Below are 21,785 nucleotides of genomic sequence, written 5' to 3'. Positions count from 1 at the left end.
CCTACATCCCATCAAGAAAACTAACCTGGCCACTCTCATCCCTAAAGGACACTTTCTTTGATGTTTTAAAAGTCTGTCAGATGAATCTAGTGTGAGAGAAATGGAGTCACTGATGTTCTTCTCAGTAAACTATGGCAAAAGGCTGCCTTTCCTTCTGTTTTTGTTTGTTTGTTTGTTTTATTTCTTAAAGACCTAATATTGAAGTTTTTGTTCTGTATTCTTGTTCCTTGTGGGCCAGATGAAGAGCTTGGCTCAGCCGAGGTTTCTGACAACAGGTATTTTCTGGGTGGGTGAGAATGAATGTCAGTAATTACAAGTCTGTCCAGCTCTTTAGAACTGTCCACTGATCCTCACAACAGCTCTGTGAGGTCCAAAGGATGGGAACTATTACTACCACTCTGTTCTTGGGGAAACCAACACCCAGAAAGATTAATCTGCTGAATATCACACAGCTCCTAAATGGAAGAACCGAGAACAGACCTAAGTAGGTTTGACTTCAAATCCACTAAAGGTGTTGTGAGCATGAAAATGTGCTCTACAGGTCATGACCTCACCCAAAGTCCAACCAGAATGACAAGGTCAAGGACATCAGGCCACACAGACCAACAGCAGCAAACAAGTGCGGGAGACAAACAGCAAGTGGAACGCCTCTCCAGATCACCGTGAGAGATTGCTGAGTCGGAAATTGTACAAGCAGAATTCTTAATTATGTGAATTCAATTTTTTTGATCCTTCATTTGCAATCAAATGGATCAAATGAATAAAATTATGGCAAACCAGAAATTGGCAAATGATGATAAAATAAAACAAAAATAATTATTTTCTGTTATACCCCAAGCCACTCTCTTTTTTCCACTTACATTTTGTTCCTCTATATTACGAATTGATACACGCAAGGAAAATCGATATGTGATACATCAAAGAAATACTAAATTTCACTCACTATACATATTAATCGTTATTAAGGCAAAGAATGACTAACATAACTTAGAAACATGTGCAGCAACTCACATTGAATTGTAAAGAGGTTTTGGAACTTCCCAAGCATTCAATTTAAAAGAATTTTTTTGTGTGCTTTGATTTCAATTACGTATCCTTTTCAGAGAGGAGCTAAAAGATCCTTACAAGCCCATCTCCTCTTCTGGGCTACAGAACACCAAGATAAGACTTATAAATCATCAAAACTTCCATAACCCACAACCCAGTCAGGAAAATTTGCCAACTCAGTCCACATATCCTAGAATTCGAAGCAGAAATGCAGTTAAACAAATACGTGACATCAGAGAAATGCGGTCATCCCTCTCTCGTTCCACGACTTACCATGTTAGTGCAGGGAAGCAATGGGAGCTAGCTCGAAGCGCTGGCAGAGGGCTCAGAACCCACGAGGGCACGTAGGCGACCCACTCCTGACAGCAGGTGGTGCTTTACTTGTTCTGCCTGCTCTTTGTTTTGCTGGATGCATGTATCCGTGCTAGCTCACTAGGGGGGGCCCTGCCTGGCCCCACTCCCCGTGTGGAAACAGGCAAGGGCCGGCACCTGCCGGAAGGAGGCCCGATGACACCAGCAGGAGTTGTCTGCTCTTGGGTGCACCGTGGAGTCAACGGTAACTCAGATAATGTCACCGTACAGGCAGCGCCCCTGGGGGTGCCAATTCGGTTGGTCCAGGGAGCAGCCTGTGTGCTAGAATGCTCAGTCTCCCCAGATGACTCTAACGTGCATCCCAGGTTGAGAACTCTGAGGGCATGCAGAGTTCCTCGAACGGCCAAGAGCTCGGGGTGCTACCCCTGGCGCTCCCAGGTTGGTCCGTGTTGGAGCCGTCCGTGAAAGGAAGTTTACGAAGAAAAGGACACCACCTCAGCAACAGTGGGGAGCACATGAGCTAACGGCTCTCTGTCCCCACATTCTGAAAGCGGCCAGAATATGCTGCTTTGAAGCATTGGGGGAAGGGCATCTTTCTCCCGCCTGTGGGCTCCTGCTTGCCCACACCCGGGAGCCCACAGCTGAGCCCAGCCCGGGATGTGCTCTCTTCAGTACCCATCAAGCGACCCCATGCTTGACCCATCTGTGGAAACGGATACACACAACAACAACATTATCAACGGCAAGCGTGACTCTCACTTAAAGAGTGTGCACCTCCTACCATCATATCCTTTGGGGGATATATCCCTGCTTTGCACCTTGGGAGCTATGGCCCGCTTGCCATAAGTATGGCTGTCGTAAGTGTTGTACTCAAACGAGGTCTTGGAATATTTCTCCAGCTCTTTGGCCAGGTTGGAGCGAGGCGTGGTCGTGGGGACGTTGTTTCTGTAGCCGTAGTGAGGGATCTCGAGCTGCTTTACAAAGCACATTGGCCTGTAAGCAAACAAGAAATAATCGACGGCTTGCTTTCCTGTGGCTGCAGGTAAGACATGGTTCACATCAACATTAGGGCATGTTGCTCAAATCCACCTTCCTGAGCAAAGACCGAACGTGCTGGGATTTTACAGCCCCAAACCACCCACCTGCCTGCCTGTGAGCACACACAAGCACACAAATACGACATGTAACTCTCCCCCTTCTCTCCTTTTCTGTGTGGAGCCTTGGATAGCTGGATGGACACGGGAGGTGCGAGGACGGGAAGGACCTCGCATCCGTGCATTCCTTTCAAACAGCGGCTTCAGAAAGTAAGAATTACAACAAAGGAGGTCAGCTAATAAGACATTTTCCTTAAAAAAAAAAAAAAGAAGAAATAAAGGAAAACTCTTAGGGACATGGGCTGACCCAAAACAAGATAAAAACGCACATGGTTGGACATGAAAATGGAACACGAGAGCTATTCTGACAGATAGCAGTCTGTATGTGCAGTATTTTTACGGGTGGTGGTCCAGCTGTCCAGACTCCGGAGAGAAGCATTCCCACGGAGGAGCACTCATCAATATTCTGCCTTGTTTTCTGTGTGTAAGTGTGTACCCACCTATCTCCGTATCTCATGGGTGGGGTTTTAAACTGTTTGGGGAAATTACTTTAGACTTACAAAGTTGTGTGGAGGGGCTCCCTTTGATCTTTATTCAGCTCCCCTCATGCTAATATCTTTATCAAATCACCACCACATTTGTTCTGATTTCATCAATTCAGCGCATTCTTGTCCAACTAACGAAATACTGCGGCGATTCGCTGAATGCCTCTTATGTGAGGCACTTTACCAGGTAACGTGTGGAGGTGCCTCAGTGAATAAACCCTCGCCTTGCTTCATAGAGCACACAGAATGTGACATTAAGAGTCTAGGTGTGAAGTAAGCTCTACAGGTGGGTAAACTGTCCAGGTGAAGATTCAGGGAGAGGAACTACAGAGGTCAAAGGTGAGAAGCAGGAGCACTAACAGCACCTCTGGGCACTCGCTGGAGGCTGGTGACCTGGGACCAGATGGGATCTGCTCTGCCCAGCAGGCAAGGCCCAAGGGTTTGGGCTGGGGAAGGCACGATCCCCAAGCCTTCAAATGATCAGGACCAGATCAGAAGGAGCAGGGCCTGGAGCAGAGGCATCGGTGACAAGGTGGCCCTTGGTGATGCACACAGGTTGTGCTGGAGGCCCACCACCTGTGGCCAGGGAGTGGAAAACGGGAACAGCATTGGAAGCACTTACGTCTTCCTGTTGGACAATCTGCTTGAGGACTTTTCAACTCTTAGTTAAATGAGTGCAGATTTATTTACTTGTTTTTTAAAGATTTAAATTTTTTAAAAATTTATTTGAGAGAGAGGGAGAGAGAAAGCACGAGCAAAGGGGAGCAGCAGGCAGAGGGAGAAGCAGACGCCCCACTGAGCAGGGAGCCCAATGTGGGACTTGATCCCAGGACCCTGAGATCATGGCCTGAGCCAAAGGCAGACACTCAACCGACTGAGCCGTCCAGGCGCCCCGTGAGTGTGAATTTATATTATCTCTCTCTTTGCTTCCTTCCTGTCTCCTTCCTTGCCTACCGAGTGAGTGTGTCCCATGTGGAGACACCATGGGGGAGATGCCCACACCAAGACCAGGTCCTCCAGGCCTTGCTCACACCTGAGACACTGGTGACTGAGATGCGCCCGGGGAGCTGGGGAGCCCAGGAGTGCCCCGGAGACGAGGCCGTGGTTGGTATGGCTGCCTCCCTTTGCGCTCTGTCCCACCTGCCTCGCCAAACCCAGCCAGAGGCACGTAAAGAATATTGTTTGTAGATGCACAACATCGGCCCACACTCATGTGTTCCACTATCATTTGCTGTGGTTTTCCATGGTTTTGGCCTGTGGCTAAGGACCTGTGGCCACAAAGCCACAGAAACAAGGTCAAGGGCTGTTGCTTTAGGCTCCATATCGGCGTGGAGTCTGTGTCTGTTCAGGGTGGTGCTTTCAGTCTGCAGCCCCCGGGGAAGTGTCTCCTGAGTGGTGCCCACTCAGCCTGATGAGATGGTTCCCAAGAGGGGCAGGCTCAGGGCTCTTTCTAGCTCTGGGGTCCGGCTAGAGGCGGCAGAAGTGGACAGAAGCCCTGAGCCTCGGTTGCTCTCTACCTGTTCTCAGTTCCCCTGGCTGACAGCCATTCCTTCTCAGACAGAGCCCCAGGGGGAGGGCTCCCAGCTGCCAGTAACTAACGCTATCTCCTGGGAGGTGGGGACTGTGGGTGCATGGGGGCATGTTAGACTGCTAGCACCCCTACATGGAAAGATCTAGAAAAACACACCCTAACATTTATTGAGGGCTTATCTCTACATAGTACGGTTACAAGTCGTTTTTATTTTCTTGCTTTTGTCTATTTAAATATTTCTCATTTTCCATAAAGATTTTAACTTTTTGGGGCACCTGGGTGGCTCAGTTGGTGAAGCGTCTGCCTTCAGCTCAGGTCATGATTCCAGGGTCTTGGGATCGAGCCCCACGTTGGGCTCCCTGCTCAGCGGGGAGCCTGCTTCTCCCTCTGCCGCTCCCCCTGCTTATGTTCCCCCTCTCTGACAAATAAATAAAGTCTTAAAAAAAAAAATTTTAATTTTTCTATTGAGGGACAAAAGGGTGTGTAGCGACTGTAGTGAAATCCCCCGCCGAAGGTGGGCAGCCGTGCGGCCAGCAGGATGACCCTGTGAAGACCTGGGAGTGTGTCTCTGCCACGATCTCCACTGAGAGTCTCGATGGCCGTGCGGCCCGGGGTTTGAAGGGAGCAAGTGGAAATGAGTGTTGATAGGCAGGATCTGGGACGGGGGCTTTCTCCCTCTACCCCTCCCCAGAATCCTCGCTTCCTAAACTGAAGCCAGTGGGTTGGACCAGGGGATCTCTGAGGTCTTTCTGGTAAGTCGCTCAGCCACCCTGCACTGGGCTCCCGCTCGTCAGGTGGGGGCGGTGACACCGCTTCGCCCCCCCTCGGGGTGTCTGGGGACAGAGGAGCCGGCCCCTCTGAGGGCTTCCCATACGGAGAAAAAGCTCCGTGCATGCCGTGAGGTGGCGCCATGCTGCAGGCTGGTGCTACGCCCCATCTTCCAACTTAAGGTGAAATTACTTTGGGCATGTCGTTAAAGTGGACAGCATCCCTCTTTCATGTCGTAGTCACAGAATCACAGAATATCTTCCAGGCCAGAAAGAAAACCAGAAACACATTGCCCACTCTCATTTACAAACTCACAGCAGGAAGACAAAGTTCCAGAATGGCAAGGTGCCCCCCTGCCCCCACACAGACCCCGTGGGCGAGGGTGGGCCTGGGCCCTGGCTCGTCTAACGGCCGCCAAGCGAGACTGTCTGCCTGACCCGGAGCCCCAGCCCCAGGCATGCCGGGCACCAGCCACACGCGGATCTCACGCGGTGACATGCTCGGCATTTGGTACCTTAGCACTCGGTCTGAGGCCTGGTTGGACTTGGACACATCACAGCTCTGGTGTTTCTCTTGGGCCTTTGCCAGTTTTTCTGCTGCAGCAATAGGGCATCCGGAGAGGCTGCAAGTACAGAAAGGGGATTTAATGGTCTCCTCCAGCAGCTCCGTGCACATGGACCCCATCGCCCCCTCCCCACCTCTCCCTGGTCTGCACCAGAAGACCCGAGGAAGCTTCCCACACATGCCGTGGGCTGTCCTGAGGGGATGGCCAGGAGGGGAAGAAATAATATGGTTGTATTGTGCACGATTTCCTCTTGGTCTCCAGGGGACCACACTCATGACCGTGCCGTGCATAAGGCACACGCAACCCTTCCAGCGACAGCAAGCCACATTCTGTCATTCAGGAGGACACGAGCGAGCGGGAATTGTAGACACAGAGTCCAGCCTAGGACGTGTCTGCAGATGGGGATAGAGCCGCCAGGGTGGGACGAGTTTCTAAAAAGCCCAGGAATGGCAGCTCTCTGACTGGCCTCAGAAGATGAGCTCTCAGCTGACCATAGCATTTCGGCTTCTCGCCAACCAGCTCGTCCACGTCCTCCCTGGGAGGGGGAATGGAACCGGGAGGAAAGCAGAAGAGTCTCTAGGACGGCTCTGAAGTGTGTGGAACTAAATATTTATGGGAGAGACAGCACACTGGCTCTCTGGGGTCTGTGCTCGTTCGTCATGAAATCATGGTGTCTACTCCTTGTGTGTCTGCACGGATAGCTACATGTAAGTACAGATGTGTACCCCACGTGTGCGCCATGCCTCACAAACACACGGACTGCCAAGGACTGATGAGGGAGCTGACACTGTAAACACCATCGTGAACAGCGCTCAGCATCGTCCTTCCCAACTACCAATCATTCCTTTCTTCCGCAGCATCTCTGAGGGGCACAGGATTGTGATTTGTTTCATTAAGAATTTAACACAAGTAACCAAATTTACCAGTCAGGCAAAAATTGAGGTGAAACTCATCACAGTTTCCTTCATTAGATATAATTTTACATGAGCTTTCAAGGCTGAAAGAACAGGCTATAAGACACATTTTAACAGATCGCTCCGGCTATTGATAAAGAGGTATTTCATATGATTTGAGTATTATGAGCAGCTTAGTAAAAGTCAGACTAGGAGAGAAAAGAGAACTGGAATTTGTCCAGAACAAGAGTGTGATTCCAAGCATGCCTATTTACCTGGCTCACGGTCATGCCAAACGTTCCCCAACTAGCACTTTTGGGCATCTGCTAGAATTTTGGTGATGTCCGCACTGATGACTGGGGTTTCGGCAGACTTTCAGGGGCAGCCTCGTTAGGTCACAGACCATCCGGGATTCGTGTGCTGTAACCCCTCCCTGTATGATGCACACAGGACAGCTCCTCCCCACCCCTGGATGGGAACTCAGGGTTCCCTACACATGGCTACTGGTCCACCTTGAGTATTTTACCAAGGAAGGCACCTTCTAGGGGACTCAGGACGAGTGGGGGGGACAAGTAAAAAATCCACTCTGCGAAACGGGGTCTCAGGATTTGCCTTCCCCATGCACTCTATGCTCCCAGAGAGTGGCCTGTCTCCCGGGACGGGGAGGGGAGGTGTGCAGGGGCGCACTCCCTCTGGAGGTACGGGGTGTGGCTGTCAGGGAACTGCCTTCCCCGCAGCGGCGTGGGGCACAGGAGCGCTTTGCTTACCTTCTGTGTGAGTTCCTGTTGCTATTTACATGCCCTCGCCCTGTGCAGCCCGGAGTGGGACACTTGAGAACATTCTCATGCATGGCAAGAACTTGACAAGGAGAGGCAGAGAAGACAGCCCAGCATTAAAACATAGAAATGGTCCGAATACAAGAATATGCAGTCATTTTAACAAAGGCTGGGTTAGTTTACAATGGACAGTCCTACACACGTTTGTGATGGACATGGTCAGGAAACACATATAGGAAGGAGAAGAAGGTTGTCTCAACCTTAGTGTTGTTGGCATGCAAAGCAGTGTGCACTGGGGGAGGGCTGCGGGGGTTGGGGACGTGGTGGCCGACTTGCTCCAGACGGGGCAGGGCAGCAGGGCCTCCCTACATCTCCCACACGTCAGCACTGAATATCGATGAGCCACGGAACAGCATGTGGATTGGTAAGTTTTAAAACATGCCTGTGCTCTGGAAATGCACAGTATGATGAGGGCACGGTAGTCATGGGTGAACAGAGACCCCCAAACCTGGTTTTTAAATAAAATGAATTAAATGATGACTTTTCATCTGGGAATCAAGTATTCTTTCACGCTGCTAACGAGATGAGCTAGAACAGTGAGTGTTATGCTGTGCCCCATGAAGTCAGCACAGGGACACTGCAGGGTGGGTGCCGCATTGCGGGGGGCAAGCAGCCTGTTGCCAGAGACAGCGTTCGAGTTTACGTGGGGCGGTAACTGGCCTGGACAGTTTGCATGTCCTCTCCTGTCTGGTTCTCAGTGAGCTGCCGCTGCTCTGGGGGGGTTGGAGGGGATGACAGGTGCTAGTGGGAAGCCACAAGGATTGAACCCCAGCCCCCGCCCCCACATGAGTCTCTGCATCATGGCAGCAAGACCTGGGGCACTTTCCCTGCCAGCGAGGTTTACCTTACTGTAGGACCATGAAAGACAAATCTGCCCGACTGATTATGTATTCTGTGCGATTTTCCTCCTTTTCTAGAACAATCTCTCTCTTCCCTGAAGTCTATATGCTATTCCCAATGGGGGATGTCCTCCCTCCTGACCAGGTCCTTCAAAGTGGGTACATCCTGGTTTCATCTTTATAGTTTTGTGGCTGCTGTGTCATCCTGACATATGGTCAATGCTTGGTAAGCACCGATGGAATGAGGGTGAGCCAGCCTTTGCTCACTGTGTGTGAGGTGGCCGGTTGGAGGGGTGTCAGGAGGCCTCCTTCCTGGGGGACCCGGCCCCAGGCCCTGCCTGCTTGCTCCCTGTCTCCCACGCGAGGCTTCATTCTGCACTCCCACCTGGCCTCCACTCGCCCCTTCAGACTCTGGGTTCACCTACGTCCTTCTTGATTTTCGACGATTTTCCCGTCCTCCTGTCACGACATCACATAAACCCTTCCATGACACAGCTTCCCTCTCAAATCAACGTCTTTCCTCTCCGTTTATGCTATACTTTTTGAAATAAAGTCCTTCCTGGAGATAGCAGAGACTTTGGCGCCCGGCCATGGGACGGATCCCAAGCAGACAGCCGCGGTCCGTCCTGCTGAGTGGAGACTCAGACTCCTTCCCAGCCGGGTCAGCCGGGGGCCGCATCTGCACCCGTCTCTGCCATCCTGTGGCTGCCGTCCCTCAGCCCCGCATGGTCCTTAAACCGCGGCTGCATCTGTGGCTCCCGTGCCTCCCACCCCTTTCTCTCTCTGAGCTGTTAGGGACCTCTCCTGTCCGCCCCCCCCCGCCCCAGGACATTTCCTCAGGACTCCCAGCATGTGCCAGACCTTCCAGAACGGCCTCTGCTCCCTCTTCCTCGGCTTCGCCTTCTATGCCTTCGTGTCCCAAACTCCCATTTTTGGGTCCTGTTCATGCTCGCTTTATGCCTCCTCTCTGGGCAACTGGATCCTTGGTTTCTACCAGCACTGCTCAGAAAGCAGATCCGGGGCGCCCCGGAGTCCTCCTCCCAGCCTGCGGGAGCACCACACAGCACTCCCCGCAAACCCAGGACAGTCGGGGCTGTCTTGTCGTCTGTGAGTGGGGCCCCACTTCTCCGTCCCTGCATCTATTAGTGGGGTCAGAGTCCCTACGACACTGCCAGGCGGGAATTCTCCGAGTCACCTCCAGCCCCTCCCTCTCTCCCCCTTCACTCCTGCCTGTGTCTGGAGCGTGTCTTGAACTCCTCCCAGACTTTCCACCCTGGCCACTGCCTCCGACAGGCCCGGTGTCCTGTGTGGACGACCATGACAGCCCCCAGACAAGCCACGGACCCCGCCCCTCTCCCCAGGATCAGCTCAGTGAGACCAGCGAAGCCTGTGGGTCCCTTGGGAAGCCTGATGTCCTAGGTGTGAGACACCTGCTGGGGAGTGCCTCCCACCGAGGTCACCTTCCGTCCTGAGTGCACGGCCCGCTGTCAGCGGTGGTGGGAGCTCTCCAGGGCCAGAACCACGTTCTGTCCAGTGGTGTGTCCACTGTGTCTCTAGTGCAGCGTGCTGCAAACTGACAACTCGACTGCCTTCAACTAGACAGACAGGATGCCTGGGGGAGGCTGGCCCAGAAAAAAATGGAAAAAAACCCTAAAGCCTAAAAAAAAATATGCCCTTTAATTTTTTCTCTTTTTAAATTCTTACGGTACTATAAAGAACTACACGTAAATATTCAGAAACGGCTTTCTATAGGTGCTCTGGAAAGCGGCCTCAAGATTGGTGTTCAGTGGACCTCCTGCATCCTCCGGGCAAAGGTGAGCCCAGGTACGCAGTCTGACCCCTGGTCTGTGGGAGCACAGCTCCTGTTTCTACTACATTTAGACTTTTCCTGTGAAAATAAGGAGTCGGGAGAATTTCTCAGCCAGGGAAAGGAACTGATTTTCTATTCGGGAGGTGAAAACGTGGGCCTTCAAGAAAAATTGGACCAGGAAGCCCTCTCTACCTAAGAGGTCGGTGGTGGTCCTTGCGCCTCACCGAGGACGAGGACGGTGAAGCACAGAGGGCCCGTGTCATGCCCAGAGTCTCAGCCCATGAGGACCGAGACCGGAGCAGCAAAGCCAAGCCCAGCGCAAATAGACAGGCTTGGGATTCCAACAGGTGGGGGCTGAGATCTCGGCTCTGCTCTCTGCTTGGGCAAGCGGGAACCTGCTCACAGTGGTCTGAAGACGTGGCATGTCTTCGGTTTGCCGGTGCCGAGCTAACCCCGGGAAGAGAGGATGAGGCCCTCTGCTACCCGCTTTCCTTGTGGGGGTACCGGGGCCGGTGGCACCCTGCAGGGCTCGCTGGAGAGTGAGGGAGGCTGCGTGTGCTGGTGCGTGCGGAGTGGCCGGCTCGGACGGCACTCAGACACCGAAGCTGCCGCGTTCAGACCATGCTGGCTCCCTGCTCATGTAACACACGGGCACAGCCATGCTCTCGAATGCGTTCCTCTCCATGCTCTGCACATTTGTTCAAAGGCAGTTACCAGAAACATGGGTTTCTTATTTTTAGTAGCCGCTCGAAAACCTAGAGGCACAAGAGCTTCTAAAAATATTTCATCTGAAAATGTTCAGCTAACCCTGTTTCTAAGCCTCAACTACTGCTAGGAACTTCTCTTTGTTCTGACGTATTTGCGTCTCAAGAATTCCAAAGTTAGCCATTTTGATGGGACAACCCTCAAAAATTCCTCTGAACAATCACGTGGCGATCCTGCTGGATCTCAGCCAAGCGATTCCATTCTGCCTACTAAAAACCGTGTCTCGGTTCTTGAGGAAAGTCCTTGACAGACCTTAGGCTCAACATCGGGACCTTAGACTCATCTTGTCATTTCTGAAAATGTGCCTTTTCCCCTGAGCAATCAATACTAATTGTCTTTAAATAGCTGGCAAGCTTTATGTGCTGAGAGAAAGATAAACAAAAGAGGTGTACATCATTTCCATTCCAAAGTAAATATAGTTGTGCTCCTAATAAATCACATATTCTCAGAACCCAATCAAAAAGAATGCGTCTGATCTAGACCCGCCCGGTTCCACCCTCCTCAGGTGTGGTGCTGTGGAAACGCTGGGACAGTCGTGACATGAAACAGACTTTACAAGCAAAATGCAGTAAAATACAACTGTCAGTGCCGGATCTCATCTGTACGGAAGTCTAGATCATTGGGCAAGAGGACGCTCAGGGACCTTTCTGTCGGGGATTCATGGGCGTTCAGCTCTGCAGGGTGGGGTAGAGACTATCTGAGTTCTCTTGCGTGGTTTGTGAGAGACGAGGCCCCCAGCAAGTGAGAAAGGAGAGCGGGAGCGGAGCCCCAGCCCGCCTGCTAGGGAGCCGTGCTGCGGGAAGCAGTGCTGGGGCCAGGCTGCTGTTGGTGGTCCAGGGCGTCTGGTGGGAGTGGCACGGGCAGCCCCTGCACGCTGGTCGGGACGAGAAGGGGCGGGGAGACGAGGTTCGAGGTTGGGCTGCACTGACATGGAATGACAGAGGCACGTGGGCGACACAGACAGAGCCGTGGGCGTGTGCACCCCCACGGGCATTGGTGGGACACGGACTTACTTTCTGGAGGGACCCTATCTTTGTGCGGGCATCCGGACAGACTGCGGTGATGTGGGTAAAGCCCGGTTACGTGGCCGGTTCCGTCACACCCCGGGGTGGGACACTTGCTTTCTTTCTTTTCTGCTCTCGAGGGATCTAAAAGCGACAACAGGTGTCAAGAGAATGAATGTCTTACCCATCCAAGACAAAGCTGATTAATTAACAAGCTGAAGAGACCTTGATAAATAAAAAAAACAGGGGTCAGGGGACAGGCTGTGACATAGACCTGCATAGGTACTTCTTTGGTTTGGGGAGATGTTTTGACCTTAAACAGTGTAATCATGAATCATAAAATATTTCTGCTTTCTTTGCTGGTGGAAAAAAAAAAGGCTATCCCTACCTTAGCTCCTGATTAATTGTTTTCCCGTGTGTTACATGACAAGCTGTGTTGCTCAAAGAAATTAACGTAAATAGTGATGAGACAGTGACCTTCTCAGAGAGCAAAACCACTCGGCGACCCTCCACAATCGCTCTGTGAAATTTAACCGGGGAGCACGATGCCATTCGAATACTCTGCCGTGCATGTCCCGTCTCACTGAGTGCTCTAATCGCTTACACTACTAGGTGCAAAATTGTACTGCTGTTGGACGTTGTCATCTCGCAACACGGCTCCACAGCACACTGATTCAGAGATTTTCTGAAAATAAGCTGAACTCTTAGAAGGCACTGTAAGCAAATGACCAGAATGGTGGAAATCCCACCCGACTGGGGAGATGGGCAATTAAAAAAAAATGTTTCAGAAGCTGCTGGAGCAACCATTTGTCTTGATTTCTTCATCTGTACTTGGAACCAGAGGAAGGATCTTGCAATGCTAAGCATGCACACACAAAACTAAGAGGTAACGGTTTTATGCAGCCCTGTTTGCTCTCTGCAACACCAGCTGAGAAAAGAGCAGAGCAGACCTTTGGTCCACACTTGAATGCCAAATGCCAGAAATGCAATGCTGTTGCTAGTAAAATTATTTCTATATCCAGAATTGACCACAACAGTTTATCAACGTGCAGAAAATAGCTCCAGAAGATACTTCTAAGATAAAGCTCAGACTGAGTAGTAGTGTAAGCGGGCAAAACATTATTTTTGAGTCAGTTTTTGAAAACCAGTTGCACAGATCATCAGTTAATAGCAACTATGCTGGGTTGGTCCAGGGAAGGCGTGGTTAACATTTCCTTAGGGGTGTAACACTTTCCTATCGATGTCTCATGAACCAGGCCAATCATGACAGTGAGAAAATGTATGTTTTTTGAACTCTTATGGACTTTCTTCTGAAGTCATGCATGTGAACTTCAAAGAGACAAAGGGGCTCACAGGAGTATATAAACAAGTTTATGTTTATGTAAAACCTCACCCCTCTCTCTTTCTCAGCTAGCGCTTTATTCTAGGTAATTCATCTTCCAGGTCCTGGGTCTGTAAACCAGTGCCGTGCTCGAGGGGCACACCTGCATGCGGCTATAAGAGTCTCCAAAGACGACCTGGTAGCATGTTGTTGCGCTTCTGTTTCTAAATATCTTACTGGAGCTTCTCTTACACATGCAATCAAAAAGCCTAGCATTTTATTGCCTATTGGGTAGTTTCATAATAATATGATTTAATTAACGTACGTATAAAATAGTGCACAGTAACAGTTTCATTATTGAAGATCATAAGCTAAATGTAATAGCATTTAAAAGGTTAAAGAAAACCTCAATTGTAACTATTATTCATCATTAAATGACTCTTTTTCACTCGTACACTTAACAGCTTCCTAACAAGTTATATTATATCACAGATTCCCAATGTGTTCTGAAGTTGAGTGCAGATCTGTATAGAAACCCGTGGCTCAAACAAGCTCAGTTCTGGAGGGCACAAGGGTATAATCTCCTCTCGATGCCGCTCGCCTCCGCCATCCCCTCCCCCGGCATGCTGATTTCCGGAAATCCCAATTTATCTTGAAGGTAAGCATTCAAGCAAACACAAAACAACCAAGCAAGCAAACAGACCAGTAATTCAACTGAAAACCCTGCAAGAACATCTAGAAAAAAAATAAAATGTGCGTTGGATTTAGCTTGCTCCCCTTCCTCCCTTCCAAGTGGATGCTTGAGGAGCAGACAGACAGAGGAGTTCCATGAACTTCTTTTGTTTTAGCTCAAGATTTTGGAAAGGGTACTCATTTATAACTTAAATAATTTTGAGAAGATTGTGTATAAATGAGAATTGGTATGATAAAATAACGAGTCTGGAAATAAAGATTGTTGATACGCTATGTGGTCGTAGGACTTGTCCATTGGCCGTGCTGGTCAAATGTCACATAATGCGTTTTTTTAACTAAGGAGGACATTAATCTCCTCGGCCCACTCTGGTGTCCCTGCTTGGTTTTATTTAGTTGGTTGTGAACATACCTACAGATATCCTGAGAAGAGACCTGGGAATGAGCTGGAACACACACATGGAGGAGCTTTGCTCCGAGGAGGAAATCTACAGAAACTGGTAGAGTCAGGAATCAATGCTTTCTGACTCATTTGGAAGGTCCAAACCCCAACCCTTCCCCCATTCCAGGGAAAAGCACCTCTCAGGTTTTGCTGTTTGTTTCCACCCCTGCCCCATTTACTGAAGGGAAGCAAGCGGTTTGAATTCCATTCCTTGCAAGAAACAAAATAAAACAAAATAACAATAACAAAGCAAAATGAGTAAGAATCTCCAGAAGCTGCTGGGTGTAAGGGAGCCACAGAAGGCAAAGAAGCCAGGGCGACACAGAATCTGCGATGCCCCGTGAGCCCACACGTTCCCCAGGCACAGTGCCGCATTCCTCGCTGCCAGCTCCGCCATGAAGCCCACTGTGCAGACTTCTAACGCGGAGGCCCAACGTGTACTTGCCCACTGAGCCACCCGTGAGAAAGGACACTGTGCTTCCTAAAAATGCTTAGCTCCTCTATGATTCTCAAACATCCAGCTGAAGAGTTCTGACAGGTGGCACCACAGTTGTGAACACACATGCTGTTTCGTAGTCTCACTGCACCCAAAGCCAGCCTGACGCTCCGCTGCGCTAGACCGTGTCGCCCCTAAGAAACGACCTTCCTCGTATGCCGCACCTCCCGGGTCTCCCTTCACCTCCCGTACCGAAACGGCGGTCAGCGCTCAAGCACCTGAAATATCAAGAGCCCGACGGGCCTCTGGCTGGGGTTTGTCTCCAGCGGGGCTTCGGCGATAGTGATGCCTCGGGGCAATGTGCGCACACTGAGAGGAGACTACACACCTATGTCACAACAGAGCACACAGGCTCTCTGATTGTTCGAGGTTTCTATAGCAGCTGATTTTCAAACCGAATTCCTGAACCTCATCATCAGATCCACAGTGAGGAAACTCAGTCTTTATAAGGAATAGAATACAAAATAAAACAGAAGATCTTTTTTGGTACTAACATGGAAGTGTTTAAGGAATTGCCAATTTCACTTTTGAAACTGCTTCTGACTCAGTTCTTGTAACCGAGATACCCACAGTCTCAAGGTTCTACACGAGGTTGAATCATAAGCAGCTTGTATCCCAAGTGGACACGGCGTTGGCCGTTCATTCAGTGTATGTTTACACACTTTGTAGATGTACTGACTATACACGTGTATGTTGAAATATAAAGATATATGCAAATATTGGCCCCTACATTTCATAAATGAAAATCTGCTAAAACTCTCCTGTTGGATGGTTTTGAGTATTTTTATCATAAAGGAGGCACCACAACTGTTTCCACAATGGAATGGAACCAGTAAGCAGAAATGAATATGGTAAAGAAATTACTATTGATCTCAGCTTAGGACACACCATGCCTTGCATAGCAAATGGCTCCCGTTACTTACTATCTTAAGATAATTAATGTGCAGTTATTGCCCTTGTCTTATGTTATCGGTCATTCTATTACTGTTCAATTTCTATCGGGGTGTTTTCTATGGGGGGGTTTCATCAATAACTGTCATTTGGTGATAATTTTATAAATCATGATGCCACCTATCCAATCCAATATATAAAATATGTGTTTCATCCCTGATTGGCTAATTTTTGTGTAAGCCCTTGCCACTCCACATAGACTGTGGCTCATTTGTCAGAACACAGGCTTATTCTAATGTTTCCTATCACGTGACGTGTTTGCGCACTCACCCTGTCTTTCCAAGGCAAGCGTCTCCCGCTGAAATATCATGTTACTCATCTGCTCTCATTGTAGGACATTGAGCTGCTTTGTGCTTTTCCCAGACAAATATTTTATTGTGTTTCTCTCCAGAGACACAATCACAAACTAGAATTCTGTAACCAACTCTAAGAGATTTGCATTAGTGATAGGACTTAGCGTGATGCCCACGTCATTTGTGGACCATCATCGGCATCTTTCACCCTAGCTCCTGTTTTCATGAGGCAACTTACGTTAGGTAGAAATATTACCTTTACCATAGTATGGCTTTTTGACATGGCTGTCACTGGACTTAGGCTTCCTCTCCTCCCCGGGAAGCTGTCTTGGCGACTGCTCCTCGTACGACCGCACATTGTCCCGCCTTCCGGCCTCCATCGCCATCTTGTCCCTCATGGCCTTTGCTCTCTCTGTTTCCAAAGCAATGGCTTTCTCCAGGAGGGTCAGGTTTCCCTTGGTCATGTCAAACACCTCCTCAGACCTGTCTGAGTTCACAGAGGTGGTGTCGTCGTCTCGTTCGTGATACCCGTCCTCCTTTGCACAGCTGGAGAAAGTTCTAGACCTGGGGCTCAGCTGCTCCTCGAGCCGCATCAGGTTCATCATGTCGGAGTAGTTCCTATCCGGCGTCCTCCCCGCGAAGTCATCCTCTTGCCGGACATGCTGGCGGATGTTCACGCTCTGCTGCTGGCTCCTGTCCTGCGGGTTTGTCTCGCTCAGTTTCCGGGCCAGGTCGAAGCACTGATTCCTCAAACACTCCAGGCTGCTCAGACACACCTCCTCGTCACTCTCCTCCACCATCTTGTCCATGAGCCCGTTGTTCATGGGCTTCCCCAGCATCACATAGTTCATGTTCCTGCCGTCCTGCTGCGACAGAGAGTCCGCGTACGCTCTGTCGTTGAGGTTCTCCGAGAGCACCACCCCGTGTCCTTGGGCCAGCAGCTTCAGGGAGTCCACCGTCTCTCTCACCACGTCACTGTCCAGGTCCAGGCTCAGCTCACTCTTCCGGCCCAGGGTCTCATTCCGGTCGCTGCCGTCTTCCAGGCTGGTGGAGGTGTTGCTGTTCATCTCCGACTCAGTCCTGGCCCGGTAGGCCGCGTCCTCAGCGATCTTGCCGAGGTTCAACAAGGACTTGGCCACCAGCTCATCGTAATTGTCATACTCCTCGTTGTTGTTGTCGTCTTTCTCTGCGTCTTGCATTATTCGAGTATTGTGACAGCTCATTTGATGGTCTTCTGCAAAGAAGATAAAAAAAAGGGACAAAAAAGAAAAGAAAAGGAAAAAATGGCTAGAACTTGAAGTTTAGTTGCAACAGCATGGAAAGCAAGTCAATTGCACGTCAAACCCTGCTCACCGCGTACTAGAGACTTAAGTCCCGCGTGCAGATTGGCTGGCTGTGTGGCACAAAGGGCGCGGATGGCGCTAAAACCAGGCAGCCACAGGAAGCACTTGCTAGAAACTATCGATTTCCTTAATTATTCTTACAAAAGCCAGTATATGTGGGAAATGTAATTTTAAAATATTAATTTTTCATTCTAAATTTTACAAGTGACTTTTATTTTTTATTGGCTTTATTTATTTGTAGCCCAAGCAGATGCATGATAATTACACTCATCCTATTACCAGGCTTTCTAAGAGTTCATGAACTTCACTTGATACCAATTCTTAAACAGATGTTCGCAGCAATTGCTTTTAAATTGTGTGTTTTCGCGGGAATGCAAGCCTCGGGCTCACGCAGCGATGCCACCACCTACACTGGGCTTTCAGCGTCGGAAGCACGCGTTTGGGTTGAATTACGCTATTCTGAGTGTTCTACCTTACAGATAATTTATTATAATCCACAGTGAAGCAACAGGAATGCATAGTAAAAGTTGAGAAACTGAATTGAATTAATGGTAGTTCCTGCATGCATATCTCAGGTTTGACAGAGAGAGAGAGGAGTGTGTGGTGACCCGACGCTGGCACAAGGCAGGACTGGGGTCAGTGGTGCACCTGTGGTCCGTTTGCTGTCGCGGTTAATGGGACCACGGCACCCCGGCATTTGCCCGCCTCCCAGCCTCAGGAAAATTTTGGTGAGCTGGCAGAAATACCGTATGAATGAACATTATGTCTAATCACAAAAAAGGATTTAGGACAACTCGCTAAAATAACACCATGTTAAAAAATTACATAAAGCCCCTGTATTTCGCCTGAGATGTATCCTGTTTAACGCCCAGGGACTACTTGGGGCGTGGTCTCTCTCCACTGTGTTGCATGGTTGCTTCATGGGTATGGCAAGTACAGGTACTAACGAGTGGGCTCCGAGAGGCCCCCTCCCCCAGCCCTTAGACTGGGTTTAGTTAACCGCATGCCACTATCACATCTGGCTTTTGTTTCTGTGATTAAAAAACTGAAGAAGAATTGCTCTGTCTTATCAATGTGCTGAAGAAATGAGGTGTATTGATTAGCACAAAGTACCTGTTTGCTAACAGCTGAGTCGGGGTGCCCCCGGGGCCTCCGTGATGGATTTCGCGCTATTCCCTCAGAAGAGGCGTTGGTTGGGGAATGAGGTTTGGGCACCAACACATCGATAATAATTTTTGCTGGCCCATATAGCAAATCAACACATTTTTAAAAAACTAACACTCCTTTCTAAGTATCAGCAAGTCAAGTTTGCCGTATGTTAGTCATAGAGCCTCGCTAGTTGTATGAAACAAATATTGTCTCTTTCCTGGATAATCCCTATACATCCTTTTCTTTAGTATAAAGACACACGTGTTCCCAAAGAGCAGCAAGAGGAAAGAAAGCTGACCCAGTGAGCACAGTCAGAAATATGCCAGAAGTATCTGACTGGCAAGCAGACGGTGCCCTTGGCCGAGGGCTCGAGGTTTCAAGAGTTGAAGGCAATCCCGTTCTACCGAATTCTTGAAAATATAAAGTTATATTCTCCTCTCAGTTTACACACTTTGATTTCTATATTCATGGGCTGTGGTTGGAGGAGCAGCCCCCGGGGGGCTGGCCAGGCCCCCACTGCACCATGACTGACGACTCTGAGGTCAGCACCACCGTGCCTGCAAAGAGCCAATCGTGACATGAATCTGTACGTACGTTTGAAAACACAGAAGCACATGAAACATCTCGGGGTATTTTCCAAGATGCGTCAAAGAAGAAACCGTGGTCAGGTGGCATATATTTGTTTATGATTTTCTCTTAACTTCCTCTTGGGAAGCACATCTTATCATCCTGGAGAACTCGGGAAGGAGGAGATGCATGGAGGTGTGAACAGGAAACGGAATGCAGGTGTCCCCCCCTGGCTCCTTCTTACACTGTGAGAGAGGCACACTCGGGACGTGGCAGCGATCCACCGTTTATGAAGCTCTTCCCCTCCCTACCACATTTTAGTTTTATGTAATTTCGGCTAATTCTCCACATTCTAAATCCTAGGGTTACCTTCAGTTCATTTGTCCCAAGTAGGAAATGGTTTTGCTGTTGTTCTGAGCTTGTAATAGCCCCTGTGCCCCCTCCGGGCCACCCAGGGAAGACGCACGCCTTGCATTTCTGGTGGCCGCCGGCACCTATTCCTCTCTCACTGGACTCCTGAGCTACCCGCCCCCACGGAGGTGGAACCGCCAGGTGTACTACCCTGCAGCCTGGCCACCACATACAGGGAGGCAGAGAGCAGCTGGGGGAACACGGACAGCACCACTGCCTCCAGTGTGCCTTCCAGCTTTGGGTTCTAACAGCGGGCTCAGCAAGAGCAGATTTTGTGCCCTGCTGTTGCCGGCCCATCAGAGCGAAGATCAACGTGGAACACAAGAATACGAGCTGGTCCAGGTCACTGCTCTGCAGCTCACCTCTTGTGTGGTGCTGGGGGCACTGCAGGCCTGGCCTCTCTCGGAGGGCTCTTACAGGAATCTCAAGGGTGTGCCATGTAAAGACCCTGCATGGGGACGGCGCTCCGCACGTGTGGTGGCTGGGCTTCCCACGGAGGTGTCAGGGGACATGAGCCTATCTGGGAACAGGCGAGGGAAACCGTGTTAGCATCTGGCTATGCAGCCTACTGCAAGGTGTGGCTCTTCCTCCAAGCTCCCGTGCTCAGTGTCGTCTGTGGCTGTGTGGCTGCCATTGGTAAAGCTGGTGGGTAGAATGGTGCCAGGGGCCAGAACTCCTTGCAGGTTAAGGAAATTTCTCAAGTTACTGGCATTTAACTATTTGAAAACCTACGTGAAATAAAGTCAGCTCTTCATTACGTGGGCTGATGGAGGGCAACCGTCCGTCAACCCATCCACAAGCAGGCTCTAAATAGCCACCATGCCCAGCCTCCTGCAGGATCCAAAATCATTTGTGGGGAGCGTTTAGAATTCTATCTCTGGCTATGGGTTTTCAGGCAATTTACCCTTCTGCTTCTGTCGTGCTGAGGCTCCTAATGGGTCACATGTGGAAGTGGGCATGAAGCACGTGCCAGACTTCTCTGTGCTGGTTGGGGGCTAACCCTGGGGCATCGACAGTCCACAGACAGAATATGCAACCTTGAGAACTTCAGGACCCAACTGGACCCGTTCTTCACGTGACCAACGTTCTACCAGGAAGAATGTGTACATGTTGGAAAAAGTACAGGCTCACATGCTAAATAAAAGACTATAACTACTTAGAGGTTTGGGGAGGAGAGAAAAGAACCTCAGTTTTCTTTTTGTGGTTTTTCTGTTCTAAGTCTGTGTCCTGCAAAGCTGCGAGGTAACGGACATGAGAAGGAGCTGCTGGCGGGTCGGTTTCACGCTGTGGTGGAGTGAGGAGTCCGGGGTTGGCAGGCAGAAGCTGTCCGTGGACGGGCCCACATGCCCTTTTGGTGTCTCCGTGAACTTTCTGAAATGTCGTGGGTGTGAATTTTATCTCCCTTGAGTCGGACTGTTATAAACAATTCATCCTCTATAGTTACCATTAGGAAACCAAAAAAGTATCCTAGACAAAAATCATGAAGAAGAAACAGGGTTTCTTCTCCACCTTCACAATTACAATTTGATGTGGGTAGAACTCTGTGGATTATGACGTTATAATTACCAGTACCGGCTTTTTTTGGTATGTTGTCTCTTAAAAATACGTCTGAGACACAACTCTGGATTCTTTCAACATCTAGTCCTGATTGTGTTACTATTGTTCTTTCTAGCCTTTCAAATAAGCCACCGGCAGGCAAATACACAACCGATCTAAAAAAAACAAAAACCACCAAAACCAAGAAGGAAAACCCAGAAGAATGATCAGAAAGAAGAGATACTGTAAAAGCTGGAGTTGCTCTAGACTTCTCCAGGTCACAGGCGATGGGGTCTGGGTGCACCCCCCCCCCCCCCCCCCGCCATGGGTTTCAAGCAATGAAGCACCATTGTTGCATATGATGGCATCGTTACATGGGTGTTTCTTTTTGATTACAGAAATAAATGATTATCAAACCTTATTTTTTACTTGGAAATAGAGAAGGGTGGTAAAATCTTAGATTGTAACGAATTTATGCTGGTGTTTTAACAGCCGCTGTAACTATAGGGAAGAGGAAGGGGTGGGTGTCATCATCGATGCACAGGGAAGCCCAGCTGTTCCTGCGTCCAGCAGGTGG

At 49.7% G+C, this 21,785-nt stretch overlaps 1 protein-coding gene across 4 annotated transcripts in view; it reads right to left on the bottom strand.

Annotated features, from left to right (window-relative positions):
• The window catches only part of MYT1L (myelin transcription factor 1 like), a 140,525-nt gene that overhangs the window by 76,172 nt on the left and 42,568 nt on the right, over window positions 1-21,785 (bottom strand). For 3 of the 4 annotated variants that reach the window (XM_044379506.3, XM_044379502.3, XM_044379512.3), the window contains exons 5-9: window positions 16,465-17,433; window positions 12,019-12,153; window positions 7,523-7,613; window positions 5,812-5,919; window positions 2,141-2,352 (exon numbers count right to left, since the gene is read on the bottom strand). In XM_044379506.3, coding sequence (XP_044235441.2) covers window positions 2,141-2,352; window positions 5,812-5,919; window positions 7,523-7,613; window positions 12,019-12,153; window positions 16,465-17,433 — 1,515 coding nt within the window. Of the gene's footprint in view, window positions 1-2,140; window positions 2,353-5,811; window positions 5,920-7,522; window positions 7,614-12,018; window positions 12,154-16,458; window positions 17,434-21,785 lie in introns of all 4 variants that reach the window. The other variant, XM_044379499.3, reaches the window with a different exon arrangement.

Source organism: Ursus arctos, unplaced genomic scaffold, assembly GCF_023065955.2.
Source record: "Ursus arctos isolate Adak ecotype North America unplaced genomic scaffold, UrsArc2.0 scaffold_8, whole genome shotgun sequence".
NCBI classification, from domain to species: domain Eukaryota; kingdom Metazoa; phylum Chordata; class Mammalia; order Carnivora; family Ursidae; genus Ursus; species Ursus arctos.
The sequence above is the reverse complement of the archived record's forward strand: the minus strand, read 5'-3'. Positions and strand labels throughout refer to the sequence as shown.